At 57.1% G+C, this 14,888-nt stretch overlaps 1 protein-coding gene across 1 annotated transcript in view; it reads right to left on the bottom strand.

The window, feature by feature from the left end:
- Positions 1-1,596: 1,596 nt before the first annotated feature.
- Positions 1,597-14,888, bottom strand: part of MN1 (MN1 proto-oncogene, transcriptional regulator) — a 47,034-nt gene continuing 33,742 nt past the window's right edge. The window contains exon 2 of the mRNA XM_047828774.1: positions 1,597-3,425. Within this exon, the coding sequence (XP_047684730.1) occupies positions 3,244-3,425 (182 nt within the window). The 3' untranslated portion in view covers positions 1,597-3,243. The remainder of the gene's footprint in view (positions 3,426-14,888) is intronic.

The following is a 14,888-nucleotide window of genomic DNA, read 5'->3' as shown; positions in this document are numbered from 1 at the left end:
CTCGGGTGGTCTCTCCTTGCCCCTTCCCTCCGGCACCCATCAGATACCAGAGGTTCTCAGTCCCAGGTGGCACCCAGTGGGTAGTAGCCAGGGATACTGCTGAACACCCCACAGTGCACAGGACAGCCCCACCGTAAAGAATTATCCAGCCCAGGCATCAACAGTGCCCGGGTTCCAAAACTCGGAGATGACCCAACTTAGAACAGCATCATCACACGCATGCACATGAGCACGCGTGCACGCACGCCCTGCAGCATCCAGACCTGCACTCCCGTCCCCCATGGAACCTGGGACAGACCAACGGAAAAAGGAGGGGGCAGGAGGAAAAGCAAGCAAAGCCCCGCCCACAAATGTACCACAGTCACCATTAACGTCATATTTATTGTTATTTAGCTGCTCAGGAAAACATATACAGGTATATACAATATGCATGAATACAGAAGACTGCACTTTACATATTTTTTTTAAAAAAGAAAGAAAAAAATAACACTCAATTTCATGAGCTATTGTCACAGTCTTCCAACCAAGCATTTCAGAAATGAATTTCTTTTAAGAATCAAAAAAGATTACAGGATTGCCTAACACACAGCAGAGTTAAGATTTCATATTTTACATGTGCAATAACGTTTTCGTTTTCTTTCCCAAAAAAAAGTTTGCTATGCAGTACCGATTACCAGTGTTTGGAGTCTCGTGGGTTGGGCGTGTTTTTAATTTGCTTTGATTCTTTCCATTAAACCAAATTTAATGAAATAACATCCTTTTGCTTAAGGCTATTTTTAAAGCTGTTCCATTCTGGGGTCGTGGGGAGCGAGGAAGCTTAAAACTTCAGGGGTTTCCGACGTTGCGGGGACCTTGAGCTGATGGCCAGGTGCTAATGAACTCAACACAGGGAAAGTCAAGACGCTTGGCTCCCCGGCCTTAAGCAATTAAGGAGAAATCATTCCTGTTTAAAAAATAAAATAAAATGATGCAGCTTTCAACCTGTTGTACATGGAGGAATCAGAGGGGGTGTGGAGTTCTGCTCAGACTGTGACTGACCCTCCTGCAGCCCGGGGAAGGGGGACATTCTTTCTTTCCTCTGGAGGCAGAAAACGGTTCACACCTTCTGGAGGCTTATCAGTTCACAACCCCTTGCTTCTGCTTGCCTTCTACGGGGCCCGGGGCCAGGGCTCTGGTCAGACAGTCCATGCAAGGACCTTCTAGTCTCAAGACCCCAGCCAAAAGGATCCCGCCCCCGCCTTCGCGGGAAAGATGAGGGGGAGGGGAAAGAGTGAGATGACCCTCTTCTCCCTTCGCTGAAAATTTCTTTGAAATAAAGTGTGGGTGTTGTAAGGTGAGCCCCAAGCCTTCAGGTCACTTGTTAAAACACAACAAAAAAGCCAGGTCTGTGAACTCTTGGGGACCTGGGGGCAGAGGGGAGGGGACGCAAGGCTCAAAACGGGGCGTTCAGTAAGACTTGCTCTTGAACAAAAACTGAAGTCAAATAGGGGCGATACTGACGTGGGTGAGAGGCCATCCGCGGCTTCTTGTCTGGCCCACCTGGAATCTGTGTGCCCCCCACAGCCCCCCCACACCCCCGCACCCCGCCGAGCCATACAAGCCTTTCGTAGGCATCCACAGCACCCAAAGGTGCCCGCCCCACCAACTCTGGGCTTCCAATGACTGCCGTTCTGGGTCCCCCACTGGGTCCAGGAGCCCCGCTCTCTGATGCCACTCACCTAGCCGCCCCCCCTCTCGGCTCTGAGAGATTATTTCTTGGTGAGGCACATAGCACTTGGCTCTTGTTTTGCAACAGGGTGACGTTAAATCAAAAGATGGGTGGGGGGTATTCCGGGCTTACATAAAAAGGCCCAGGAATCAAAGTCATTGGTTCTATTCATTGTTTCCTTCCTATAACCCGCAGGAGCCCGCAAACCCCTGCAGAGAAATACACCCATGTTCGGAGAAGGGGGGCTTGGCAGGCTGAGCCTGAGGGCTCCTTCCCTGCCCTGGCAAACACCCCATTCCTCCCAGGGATGGGAGGTTGGTTGCCCAGGTTGGAAGGGGAAAAACACAGATGGGGAGGTGGGGACAGAATGGGAGAGGTGAGGGAGATACACGCAACCCACCTCCTTCCTCCCACAATGCCTGCATGGGAACAGTTGTCGGCAAAGGTCAAGGGCTAAGAACTGATCCTCCCCTAACTTGGGCACCCACCACCCCAGCCCGGCCCGGCTGCAGCAGGGCGGGAGCCAGGAGCCCCCGGAGGCTCTGCAAGCTGGAAAGGCACCATCCCCCATGCACACTAAGGCTGGTTAGCATAGCATGAAAATTCAGAGCCTGGGCGTTTGCACAGAGGCCCAGAAAAGGAGAGAAAAAACACCACTGTTGAACATTCCGACTCCTTCCCACTGAGCGGGCTGGACACATCATCACCTCCGTTGCAGAGAGGACAGCTTCCAGCAGAAGACAGAACGGAGCTGAAGGCTGAGCGTGTGTTTGTAGGAACAAAAAATATATCTCTCTCTATTTTCTTAGGGAACAGACAAAACAAAATCCCAGGCGGAAGACCTAAGGGGGGCATTAATTGTTTGGCTCCTGCCTGACTGATGACAGTTGGGTGTCAATATATAACATCGTGATGACAATTTGACTTTCACCCGGCAATCTTCCAGAACTACTATTCTCCAGGATTTCCATTTTAATAAGCAGTGAACAAAGCAAAAAGAAAAAAAAAAAAAAAAAAAAAGAAAGAAAAGGCGGTGGGGTGGGGGGGAGGGGGAGAGGGACAAGAATAAAAGAGAATAAAAAAGAAAGTAACTCTTGTCTTATTATGAAATAACAATGCTTTGGACATACAGCAGCATGAAAATAAAACAAGGAAAGAGGTCATCTAAAAAACGTATGCCAAGATTACAGAAAAACGGGAATTATATCTAGCAGGAAAAAGGCTGAAGCAAAAGTTTGCTAACTGCAGAAGGGTTAACACTGGTAACATACTGTGGCAGACAAGTTTCTTTTTTAAAAAAATTTTTTGAGGCTTTTTTTTTTTCCCCTTTAAATTAACCCTTTCCGGTCCATATGCCACTAAGCAGGTACCAACCTAGAAAAAAAAAATCATCCACTCAGCAATAGTGGCCCTTTCAAATTACCAGGGGGGTGGGGTGGGCGGAGGGGGTCCGGGGCTGGAGGAGAGGGGGGTGGGGGGAGGAAAGGGCCCGGGGGGGGGGGGGGGAGGGGGGGGGAGGGGCATTTCTTGTCAATTCAAGTCAGGGCTGCCACGAACGTCCCGAATCTGTTGGAAATGTCGGAGTGCAGAGACCGCCAGGTGGGCACGGAGGCTCGGGCCTTGGTGTCACCCACGTCGTCTGTGCAGTGGACAGACAGGCACTGCAAGTGGTTGCCCGGCTGGGTGGCTGAGGCCTTATTTGCAGGGAGGTCATGGGCTGCAGAAAAAAAAAGGAAGAAAGGTTAGGAGCTTGCTCGCTCTGCAGGAGGCCCTAAGGGGGGGGGGGGGCAGAGTCAGAGAGACGTGCGTGGGAAGACAGACACCGCCCACGCCCTCTTTTCATGCCTGAAGACCTTCCGAGGAGATCTAGAGATGTCTGGTTCAAATCCCCCTGAGGTTGCCTCTGACGTGGCTGGGAGACCTCCGCCAAGGGTAGGCCCCTGGCTCGGGGTCGGGTGTTTCCCTTCAGGAAATGGGAGAATTGGGCAGGGTTTGCCCATCTCTGACGGACTAGAGTTCCCAAAAGATTAACTGGATGTGGAATAAGTTGGGAAGGCTTCCTGGAGGAGGGGTATGTAAACTGGGCATTGAAGCATATGTAGGAGTTCGCCAGCTATACGGTCAAAGGGTGGAGGGGAGGACTGTCAGGGTCCAGAACACGGCTCATTCTCTTGTCATCCTCTGGACAGACACTCGCTAAGGGCCTACTATGTGCTGGGGACTTCCTGAAACAGCAGCAAACTGCTGAGACCAGTGTCCTTTGCCCACCCCAGCTGCTTCACAAAGGGACTTGGGCTGGTGCAGGTGAGCGAGTCGGTTCCTCCCCTACACCCTCAGCGAAAATCCCTTCAATTTCCTTCTCAGTCGCACAGCACCAGAAACACCACCGATCATAGTGATGTCTGGGTTCGACAGACTTGAGGGGCAAGAGAGTCTGACAACCACTCATAACTTAGTATGAATGACACTCAAAGAGAGCACGAGCTGGGAGTTCTAAGGCAAGGAAGGAATGGAACAGTCATTTCGGGGGCTGCTAACGCGCTGGAATTGGGGGTGGGGGCCCAGCTCCGGCCGAGGGAGCACACCCAGATACTGAACTCCGTGACCGGCCCGCCCTCCTCAGCGTGCTGTTGCGCAGGCCTGGCCAGGGCCCTGTGCCAGGCAGGAGTTACCCCGCCCAGCCCGCCCTCCGGGATTAAGGGGGGAGGCCTCCCCTGGGAGCCGAGCCACGGCCTGCAGAGAAAATCCTCCCAGAGAATGGGCCAGGCTGTGACTAAGTGAGCTCCCACCCTGGAGCCCCAGAGACACCCAGCTTAGGACCGGCATGCTGGGAGGAGCTGGGACTGGGGAGAAGGACTCTCTCCCTGGCTCATTCATCCAGTTAACAAGCCTTTACGGAGTCCCTACTATGTGCCAGGCACGGCACTAGCCTTGCGGATCAGGGAGGATTCGGATAAGGCAGACACCATCTTCCTCCCCCTCCTGGGGTAGACAGCAAGATCAGGAGACAGCCTCGGTGGAGTCACAGGCTGGGGCTTGAGCCCCTAATCCCTGCCACATTCCCCGGCTCTCTCCGAGCCTCAGTTCCTCATCGCCCCCCAGGTGGGGGCAATGTCACCTCCCTCGGGCCTTATAAAGGCCTGGCGCACAGAGCACTCCCCAGACGGGGCTGTTGGGACTGCCATCCGTTTCTGGGGCGGCCAGGAGGTGAGGGGTCCTTGCAGCCATCCAGAGGCCCCCAAGCCTCGTCCCCACCTTAGGACTAGCCACGTGGGCCCGCTCCTGCCCAGGAGACTGGAGTCTTTGCTCCCATTTCACAGAAGGGGAAGCTGAGCCAGAGGTTTCAAAGCTTGTTAGTGGTGGTGTCGCTGCTGATGCCACGCCCAGGGCCTCCTGGGGACAAGGTACCCCACGAAGCTAGAGGCATCAGATTCAGGGTCCCCTAGCACACAGTGGGCCCCGGATTCCAGCCCCTACACCTCTGCTCTTGAGCCCAAGCTTGCCTTGCTCCCAGTGACGCCCTGCTCCCTGGTCCGCGCAAAAGGGATTTTGCTCCAAGCACTGTGAGATCTGGATTGGGGGAGGGGAGCATCTGCCAGAGAGACAGAGAGAGAGAAAATTCTGAAGGGGCTTCCTCACTTCATTTCGCACACATCGTCTCAAGGAGCCAACAGAGCAGTTGCCTGGGCCCATTTTACAGACAGGAAACTGAGGCCCCCTGCCAAAGTTTGCACAGCCGGAGAAAGACGAGACCCAGGCCCAAGCCCTGCCGCCGGGCTCCCTTGCCCTGAGGCTGCAGGATGAAGGGCGCGAGATGAAGGAACGTTCTCCAAGTTCTGTGCTCAGACGCAGGAGGCCTGGGGGCCCTTCTGGAAGCGGGGTTTGCTGAGCGACACTTCCAGACTGACCCAAACGGCCACATTTCCTAAAGACGCTTTATTGCCAAGTTATGGATGACTCTTAAACACGCCGTGTGCCGTTTCTAGAAATAGCTGCTCCTCTTACTTGGGGAGGATTTAAGGAGGGAGTGTCAGGCATACAGCTGAACCTGTCCGTGTGTGATCTCATCCTGTCCCCCCACTCCCCACAAGCCCAGCAGCTGGGTGCCCCTTCTCCCCACCTGGGGGCTCAGAGTGGGGGAGGGCCTCGCCCAATGTCACAGAGTATGGGCCCACGATTCCCCAGCTTCTGCCTGGGACGAGCCAGAGAGTCTGATATCCACGGGGAATATTTTTAAGAGAGAATATTATTCTTCAGTTCCTGACAACCCCAAAGCATGACCAAACTCATCCTCCCTCCGGATTCATTCCAGCCGGGGGGACGCCCTAGGTCTGCCGCTACCCCCCCCCACCCCCCCCCCCACCCACCCCCCTCCGGCTGCGTATAAATCAGTCCCATGGAATCGGCCTCAAGTCAGGGCCTGCCCCTACTCGAGAGAGGCCCTCACTCCCCGCTCCCCCGGGGGGCAGGCATGCGGCCCCCCAGGCCAGGACCCAGAGATACAACCACCCCTTGCTGAGCTCACAGGGTCAGGGGAGACCCTGCAGCTGCTCAGCGCACCGCGGAAACTGATGTGGAGTGTCACATTTTCCACTTGTTAGCTCTCGGCCTCCCCCGTCGGACTGTGCCTGCAGAGGGGAGAAGGTCTGTCTGTTTGCCACAGCACCCCATGCACAGGAGGTGCTCTGTTGGGACCTGTAGGCCGTGAAGTGAGCCTCATCCCTATTTGACAGATGGGAAGACTGAGGCCCCAGAGGGCATGGAACTGCCCCGGGGTCGCGGGGGGGCCAGGCCACCAGCTTGGACCAGCCCTCTCCTTTTAGTCCAGGATTCCCCAAGGGCTGGGCTGAGGTGGAATCCCAGATCCCCCATACCTGGGCAGCTGGCCCCATCTGCAGAGTCTCAGTTTCTCCATCTGTAACTTGGGGATGGTGATCCCTGGCAGGCCCATCTCAGAGCGGCTTGGGGAGACCATACAAGAAAAAGAGGGGATAACAGTGTGCATGTGGGGGTCAGTCCTTGAGGCATCAACTCAAAATGTGTCACCCTGAATGTGCCTCCCCCCTGTGCAGGCAGCACAGGGGCCAAGGGGAGGAGCTTTGGGGTCACGGGACCCGATGTCACGCCCGCCCAGCAAGAAAGGGCTGCGGGGCAGTTTTTAAGGACATTCCCCTCTTGGCCAGAACAGACCACCTCAGTCCCCAATCCAGGGGCAAGGCCTGGAGCTGCCCCCCCCCCCCCCCCCCGCCGGTCTTCCTTCATGCGCAGAACAAATCCTAGCTGAGCGATCCGCCCTTCCTCAGCTCCCCCTCCCTTAACAAACTCAGCACTTGACTTGGTCGTTTTTGCCACCAACTTGGAATCATGGTATCGGGGTACCGGCTGCTCCAGCTCACCCCACTGTGAACATGAGACCGTGTCGGGTTTTGCCTTCCGTGCTTCTCCGGCCACGACAGGGGTCAGTAAATTCCACGAGGGGAAAGGCAGGACCCCGAGCCGGTGCAAAAGCAGCGAGCACACGAGTAACCCAAGTGATGCCATATTCCCTTACCGGGTTCAACAATGACAGCGCCTGCCGTTTGCGGAGCACAGGACTTCTGCGAACTTCACTTGAGCCCCCAGAACCTCAGCCCCAGAAAATGGGGGAAATAATAGGACTGGCCGCCATGGAGGCAGTTACGAGGATTAAATGAAATGATCCATGTAAAAGGCTTAGCACGCGGCCTAGCACACAGCAAGCACACTCCCTGCCTGAGCGGGGAGACCCGCAGGGCCTGCCAGGACGGCCCGGGGACCCCTTTGGCCTGGGTTGGAGGGAGGAGGGGAAAAGACACGCATTTGTCTCCCTGGGGACACCTCGTTGTTGATTTCACTTCTGGGGAGGCCGCCCACACCCACGGAGGGGACTGACTGAGCTTTCTTTTTCAGAGTCCGCAAAACAGACCTTGTCACCGCCTTGCCCTGCACTCAGTATCCCCAGGGCTGGGTTCCAATTCGCATGAGGCACGTGGCCCAGGGGTCGTGAGCTTGGTGGGGGCAGCTGCCCGCCCCCGCCCCCCCCGCCCCGAGGCAGGGCTTGGTGACACAGTACCACCTACCCCTCTGTCCTCGAACCCTCAGAAAGGGGACTTCTGCCAGGCCACCTCCTGCCCACACCCCCCCCCCCGTTGCCGCCCTCCATACGGAAGGCCGGAGGTATGGGGGAGGGGGCTGTGGAGGTCAGGGTGGCCTCCCAACTGGCACCCAGATCAAGGGCCCCCCGGGTGCTGATCCAGGGTGCGGCCTGAGCAAGGTGCTAACCTGTGCTGTAAAATAGGAACCAAGTTCACGGGCTTCTGGGAGGATTAATGGAGATAACACGGGCGAAGATTGAGCACATGAGGAGCCTCCCCAAAAGGTTAGCTGCTCTCAGGATTATTACCCTCACTGTTCGTCAACAGCCCAGGGCCTTGCAGGCATCAGACCTAATACTGCCCATACGCCAGCAGGGGATACTGGCCACGGGACCGTCTCTTCGTCTCCGTGGGCGCGGGGGCGGGGGGGGTGTCTGCCCCACCCCCTGCCCACCAACGGGTGGGGGGACCGGGGTGCGATCCCAGGCGGAGCAGGCAAATTAGAATTCCGTGCGTATTTTTAACTCAAAGCTTATGTAAGGAGCAGTGTGGGCCCCAGCACACAATAGCGAATGACTCTCGCCCGACTCACCCTCACCGGATTCCGACAAAGGGAAATGTATTTTGGTTTTTCCTTTATTTGGACCTGGCAGGGGGAGACACTGGCGTCTGACAGCTGCCACTCAGCTGGGGGGGGGGGGGGGGGGGGGGGGGCTGGGCCCCTGGGCCTGGAAGCAGAAGCTGGCCGGGGAGCCACGGGGTTGGGCCACGTCCCATCGGCCCTTCTGTCCTGCAGCCTGGGAGTCCCGTGGGCCCCCAGACACGTCTGTGATTCTCCTGGCTCCTGTTCCCCATCTCCAAGAGAGGCCCGGCTAGCTCTGGACATTGAACATCGCCTTTCACTCCTGCCCAGGCCCCAGAGTCCAGGCACCAGGGAGGGAAGAGGCTGCCTCCAAAATCCACCTGCTTCTCTCCTGCCCCCCTGCCTCCACCCCGGTCCAGGCCCCCACTGTCTCCCGCCTGCGGTGGCCTTGTGCTGGCCCCCAAGCCCATTTCCCCCCGCTGTGAGTCAGGTGACTTTCCTAAAGCGTCAACCAGAGCAGGCCCCTCTCCTGCTTAAGCCTTCCATGGCTCCCCAGGGCCCCCAAGATAAAGCTCCCAGCTCTGCATAACCTGGCCTGCTCCCCTCTTGGGCCTCCAGCCTCAGAGTCTCAACAGAGCCCTGATCCTTCCCACCTCCACAACCCTGCTCCTGACGTTCCTTCTGCCTAGAACACCCTCTCCTCCTCACCCCTGCTGACTCCCACCATCCACCTGGCTGTCAGCCTTTTGGCAACGTTTCTCTGACGTCCCTACTCTGAGGCATGTGACCCCTCTCCCTGCTCACAGATGGCACCTCTGTCCCCAGGTCTCCCAGTGGCAAGGATAGCACCAGTAACCCCCTAGCACTGATACATCTCACCCTGGCAGAGGGGGAGTCCCGGGTTCAGGGCCCCTCTGTAACAAGCAGCCAAAGATGGAAAACATCATGGTGGGGTGGGGGTGGGGGTGGTTCGGAGTCAGATGACCAAGGGCTGCATCTTGGTCCCTGGCACTTCCCCAGCAGGCTGACCTCGGGCAAATCACTGTCCCTCTCTGAGCCTCAGCTTCCTTCCCCGTGAAATGGGACAAGGACAGCACCCCACTCGTTGCCCAGTCACACCAGGCTCTCCGGTGCCCGGCACGCGGCAGGTGCTCAGGTAACGGCCACCAGCTATCACAGCAGACAGAAGCCACGGAAGGGAGTCTTGCCCAGGGGTGGCCAAAGTCCCCTTTCTAAGGCAGCACTAAGGCCCATCTCCAAGAACCCGCCCCTGGGGATGTGGGGGACCCCTACCACCCAGCTGGAACCCTTCCGCAGAGCCCCACAACCCCAAAGCGGACCCCTCCTCGGCTGCCCGTCCACAGTGCGCCCCCGGGCCGTGTCCCCTCCTCCGGGGAGGTACACAGGCTCCAGGAGACTCACCCACTTTGGGCTCAGAGCAGGAACAGCAAATCTAAACCGGATGCCGGGCTGCACAAAGAGAGTCCATCCACAGAGCCACGAACCAAGCCGGAAAGTGGCAAACCCAAAGCCCCACACCAATCCTCCCCCACACTCGGCAGCTTTGGGGGAGTCCCGGCTCTGCGTGCACTGAAGCCTAGATTCACATCCCACCCCCATCTGAATCTCACCAGCTCCGTGACCTTGGGCCGGCTCAACTTGCTGAGCCTCAGTTTCCCCATCTGTAGAAGAGGATGACAATCCCTCCTGTGTCCAGTCCCTGTCAGAGGAGCCTGGCCTAGGGGCCCTGAAGGCAGACACACCCACGAGGATCCCAGCTGTCCCTCTGGTCCCTGGCTCACAGTAGGCACCCGATAAGGATTTGTTACATATTTTATGCTTTGTTGTGTGACCTTGGGCAGGTCACTCTCCCCCTCTGGGCCTATTTGGGCCTCTCTAAGATGACTGATAGTAGACAGATATACAACCTCCTTGACTCTTTTTATTCCTTTGGGGAAATGAGATTTTACATTCAACGTGGGCAGGAAGTATCCCCACGTGAGGGGCACTAAGATACTCGGCCTGAATAAGCCCCAGGAAACGGCACCCGCAACCTCAGGGATCAGGAACGGGGGGGCTGGTGGCTGGCGGCCTGACTGACTCCCCATCCGGGCATCTGCCGGCATCCCCTACCCTTTCTCTGCCCGCCCTTCAAGGACGGCTTCTGTGTCACTGTGACAAATGAGGAAAGGAAAAAGATGACCATGTCCCATGTCCCCAGTCCCATCAGCTCCAGGGATGTTAAGAGGGAGCACTGACCTCAGGCTCCCTGCGGGCCGGGCCTCGGCCCGTATCTCATCAGATGACGCCAACACCTGGGGAGAGAGGGCCCGACACCCCAGCTCATTTCACAGGGGAGGAAACGGAGGTTCAGAGAGGGGACGTCGCTGACCCACGGTCACACAGCTAGCCAGTGGCTGAGCCTGGGTCACTCCCAGGTCTGTCTGATGCCAACGTGTGTGGGTGCATCAAAGTCACATGAAAAAGTAAAACATTCCAGCCAAGGTGGCAGGTGTTACCCCCCCCAACCCCCGTCCCTCCTCTTTCCGGCTCCTTCTCAACACCCGCGCACTATTCTTTCTCAGTCTCCCTTGTTCTCTGTCTCTCTCTGAGTCTCTGGTGCTCTCTCTCCCTCCCTCCCCTCTTCCCCGTCTTTCCCGGAAACCAACGCTTGCTTTTTGGGGAAGGATCCTAAGGCTCACAGATGGGATGAGAATGACCCGGGTGACAGAGTAGCCAAGGACAAAACCTGAGGCCCCATCCGATGTTTTCTCCACGGACGCTGCCTGAGTTTCCACATCAGCCCCCTCTGATGGGGGCAACACGGAGCTTGCACGGAGGCTCCCGAGAGGTAGAAAGGGCCCCCCCCACCAACGATCAGGGGGGACCCTGTGAGGCCCCACCTTCTCCAGCCCCACAAGGGTGAAGAAGGGGCTTGCGCTGGCCCGCCGGGACAACGGAGTCTGGTGCGAGGCTCGGCCAGGCCCCTGGAAGGCTTCGGAAATTAATTGGAGTTGACTTGGCTGAGGGCAGCTGTCATTTAGATTGAGAACTGGCTGAGGGCTCCACTGAGGCGAAGCAGCAAGGGCATCATGGGGACCAGGCTGCTGAGCGCTGGGAATGGGGGGTGGGGGCTGAATGCCAGAGACCTTCTGCAGCCCTGGAGGAGGAGACGGGGTGGCATCGGAGGCCCAGACTCCCCGGGATGGACGGGGCAGGCCCCTCACCCCAGCCCGAGCCTCCGATCGGGCTCCCTCTCCTGGCGCCTCTGGACACACAGCCAGTGACCTGTGACAGATGCAGCCCCGTGCACCCCCCGGGCCACTCCCGGCCTGTGTGCTGCAGAGACGTGACAGGCTGGGGAGGGGGGGGGCTTCAGGCCGACCCCTGAGCCTGCCCCTTCCTTCTGACAGTGCCCACAGTGACCCAGCAAGGGGGCCAGAGCAGGAAGACCACTCACGGCCCACAGAGTCCAAAGCGCCAGGTTTCAGCCTCGGCCTTGGGGACGCGAGCTGCCCCCCCAGCCTGTGTTCTCATCCGTGAAATGGGGACGGAGGCAGTATTATTCTGAGAGAACCACCAGAAGGGTCCGGCGGGATCGCAAGCAGAGCAGTTAGCACCCTGCCAGGCACCAAGGACGCCCGGACAGACAGATGCTGCTATCGGCGTCTCTAGTAGGTTTGTTAGATTTGAGACACTCTCCAGCCCCCATCTCTGGCAGAGTGCTCCCAACCCTCTGTTTTCTCTCGCCTTCTCACTGGCAATTCGTTCCCCTTGGCACCGGAGCCACCCCCGGCCACCCCTGGCCAACCTAGTGCTGGATGGCCCTGGGCAGGATGCTGCCCCTCTCTGGGCTCCCGCCTGCGCACCTGTGTCCTGGGAGCGACCCAGCGCCAGGGTAGACACCTCCCCGGAGCCCCCAGCACCCTGCCTGGCGTGCGGTGGGCCCTTCAACAAATATACTAAACTAAACTGAAACAAATACACACACACGTTCCTGTTGAGGTAGAGCCTCGTCGCTTTCAGCCCACGGAAGGAGAGGCCAGATTTAGCGACACCTCGGAATTTAAAACAGTTTTTAAAGTGCTGATGCTTTGGGTGGAGGCTCTCGGGGACACCTGCCCCGCCCACCCATCCGGGGCCTACGGCAGCTCTGCGGTCCTCCCACGGTGGGGGGCTGTGTGTCCTGTAGTGCTTCTGCGTCCCCGAGGAAGGGCTCTGCACGGGGGTCAGTTGTGGAAGAGTCACGTGCTTTGCAGACAGGGGCTTGGGTTCAAATCCCAACCCTGCCAACCGTCAGGCTGGGGGACCCTGCTCCTCGACCTGAGTCTCCACTTCCTCACCTGAAAAAATGTGTCCGGTCATTCCTGCCTTGCCGACAGGGGCAACAGGCTGGTACCCAGGTGCCTGGTACCCACAGGACCCTCGTCCCGTTCCCATCATCATTCTCCAAACCTGAGGCTTCCTCGGACAGCCTGGAAGAGGGGGCCCTCGAGACAGCAATGACAGGAGGGCGATGGGCCAAAGCATCACTACTGAACAGGTGTGCCCAGCTGTATGCGGGGCACGGGACTCGGAGAAGTGATCCCAGCACAGAGCTCCCAGCACCCCCACCCAGAGTTCTCAGACTGATGGAGAGTTACTCCACAAACACGTAAGCGCAAAACAGCGTTGTCGCTCCCACAGCAAAAGGCTGGCCTGTGTCATCGACGCAGGGCACAGGTGGGGGTATCTGGGAAGAATTCACAGAGGAAAGGGCATACAGGGGGGCTTACGAATGCACATAAAGCTTCGCAGCGAGAGAAGCAAGAGGTACACCCCAGGCCAGTGCCGTCACTGGGAAGAACAAGAGGCCAGCTCAGGGGCCCCGATTCAAGGCGTGGGGGACAGGGAGGAGGAGAAATCTGCAAAGTTGAAATGAAGCCAGTCACAGGGGACCCTGGACGCCCCAGGAAGTGGCTCTGTTCCTGAGAGCAGAAGGGAGCCAAAGTAGGCTTGTGAGCCGGAGAGGGGCGTTGGGAATCTGTCAAAACGAATAAGAAGCTCCCACCTCATCCATTCCAGCCTTAGCATGGGACACCTGACTTAGAAACGCATTCCACTGGGGACAGGGTCCTTTGTGTTCCACCACTCTCAACAAGAGGGGGGTCCGAGCCCAACCCCGAGAGAATGGTACTCTGGGAGAGCTCTGGTCTAACTGGATGGGCCGTTCCTCCCCAGCAGCTTCTGAGTCAGACGCCTATAACCCGGGTCCCCAAGAACCCCACTTCCATCTTGCCATGCCTCAGCTGATGACCTCTGCAAGGCACTCCGCTCCACCTCTCTGTGCCTCTACCTCCCTTCCACACGATGGACGTGAACATCGTGCCCTGTGCATTTACATAAACGAATTCTCTCTGAGGACACTGGTGGGGAAACCAAGGCACAAAAGACACACATCCCGGGTTATCCAACGGTAAGCAGAAGCATCGAGGGGAAGTTCCCTGATCTCTCTGCATCTGAGTTTCCCCATGTGTGAAATGAGACCACACACCTACCGGGCAGAGCAGCTGGGAGAATGAATACAATAACATTAACAATAACAGACAACAATTAGAGTTAATACCTGTCACAACTTCATCCCTCACCATAACCCTGGAGGACGGCTTCTATTCTCCCAACCCCTTTTTCACAGGTGAAGGACCTGCCAGGGTCAGCAACCTACAGTTCATGGATCAAGTCCGGCCCACTGTCTGACTTTATCAATAAAGTTTTATTGGTACACGGTCGCGCTCAAACACTTACATTTAGTCCATGACTGTTTCATGCTACGAGGGCAGATTTGAGTAGTTGTGACAGAGACTCTATAACCCATCAACGTAAAATATTCACTCTCAGGCCCTCTACAGTGAAAGTTGGCTGACCCTGAACCTGAGGCTTATAGAGATGACGTCACTTGTCTATGTAAGTTCACACAAGTAGGAAGGAGCATCCAGGCACCCAGTAGGCACTCAATACATGCTTCCTAGAAACATGTTTATATGTGAACAATGCTGCTAATCTGTGAAGACCCTTAAGGAATCAGAAATGTCCTCCCTGTTCACTGTGTCCCTGGTATTCCTTCTCGGGCCACCTCCCTCCTCCCTGCCTTCTTATTTAAAAGTCAGTAGGGGCGCCTGGGTGGCTCAGTCGGTTAAGCGTCCGACTTCGGCTCAAGTCACGATCTCACGGTTCGTGGGTTTGAGCCCCGTGTCGGACTCTGTGCTGACAGCTCGGAACCTGGAGCCTGTTTCAGATTCTGTGTCTCCCTCTCTCTCTGACCCTCCCCCGTTCATGCTCTGTCTCTCTCTGCCTCAAAAATAAATAAACGTTTAAAAAAATCATTCCAGAATGTATCTACGATGCAGCAAAAGAGAAACGTGGGCCCTCCAAGGCAGAGTGAGTCAGCCACATCAGGCCAGGAGAGATGGGTGACCCCTCCCCCCAGAAGGAGGTTGTCACAGCT

This window comes from Prionailurus viverrinus, chromosome D3 (genome assembly GCF_022837055.1).
Source record: "Prionailurus viverrinus isolate Anna chromosome D3, UM_Priviv_1.0, whole genome shotgun sequence".
Taxonomy (NCBI): Eukaryota; Metazoa; Chordata; class Mammalia; order Carnivora; family Felidae; genus Prionailurus; species Prionailurus viverrinus.
This window is presented reverse-complemented; position numbering and strand designations above follow the sequence as displayed.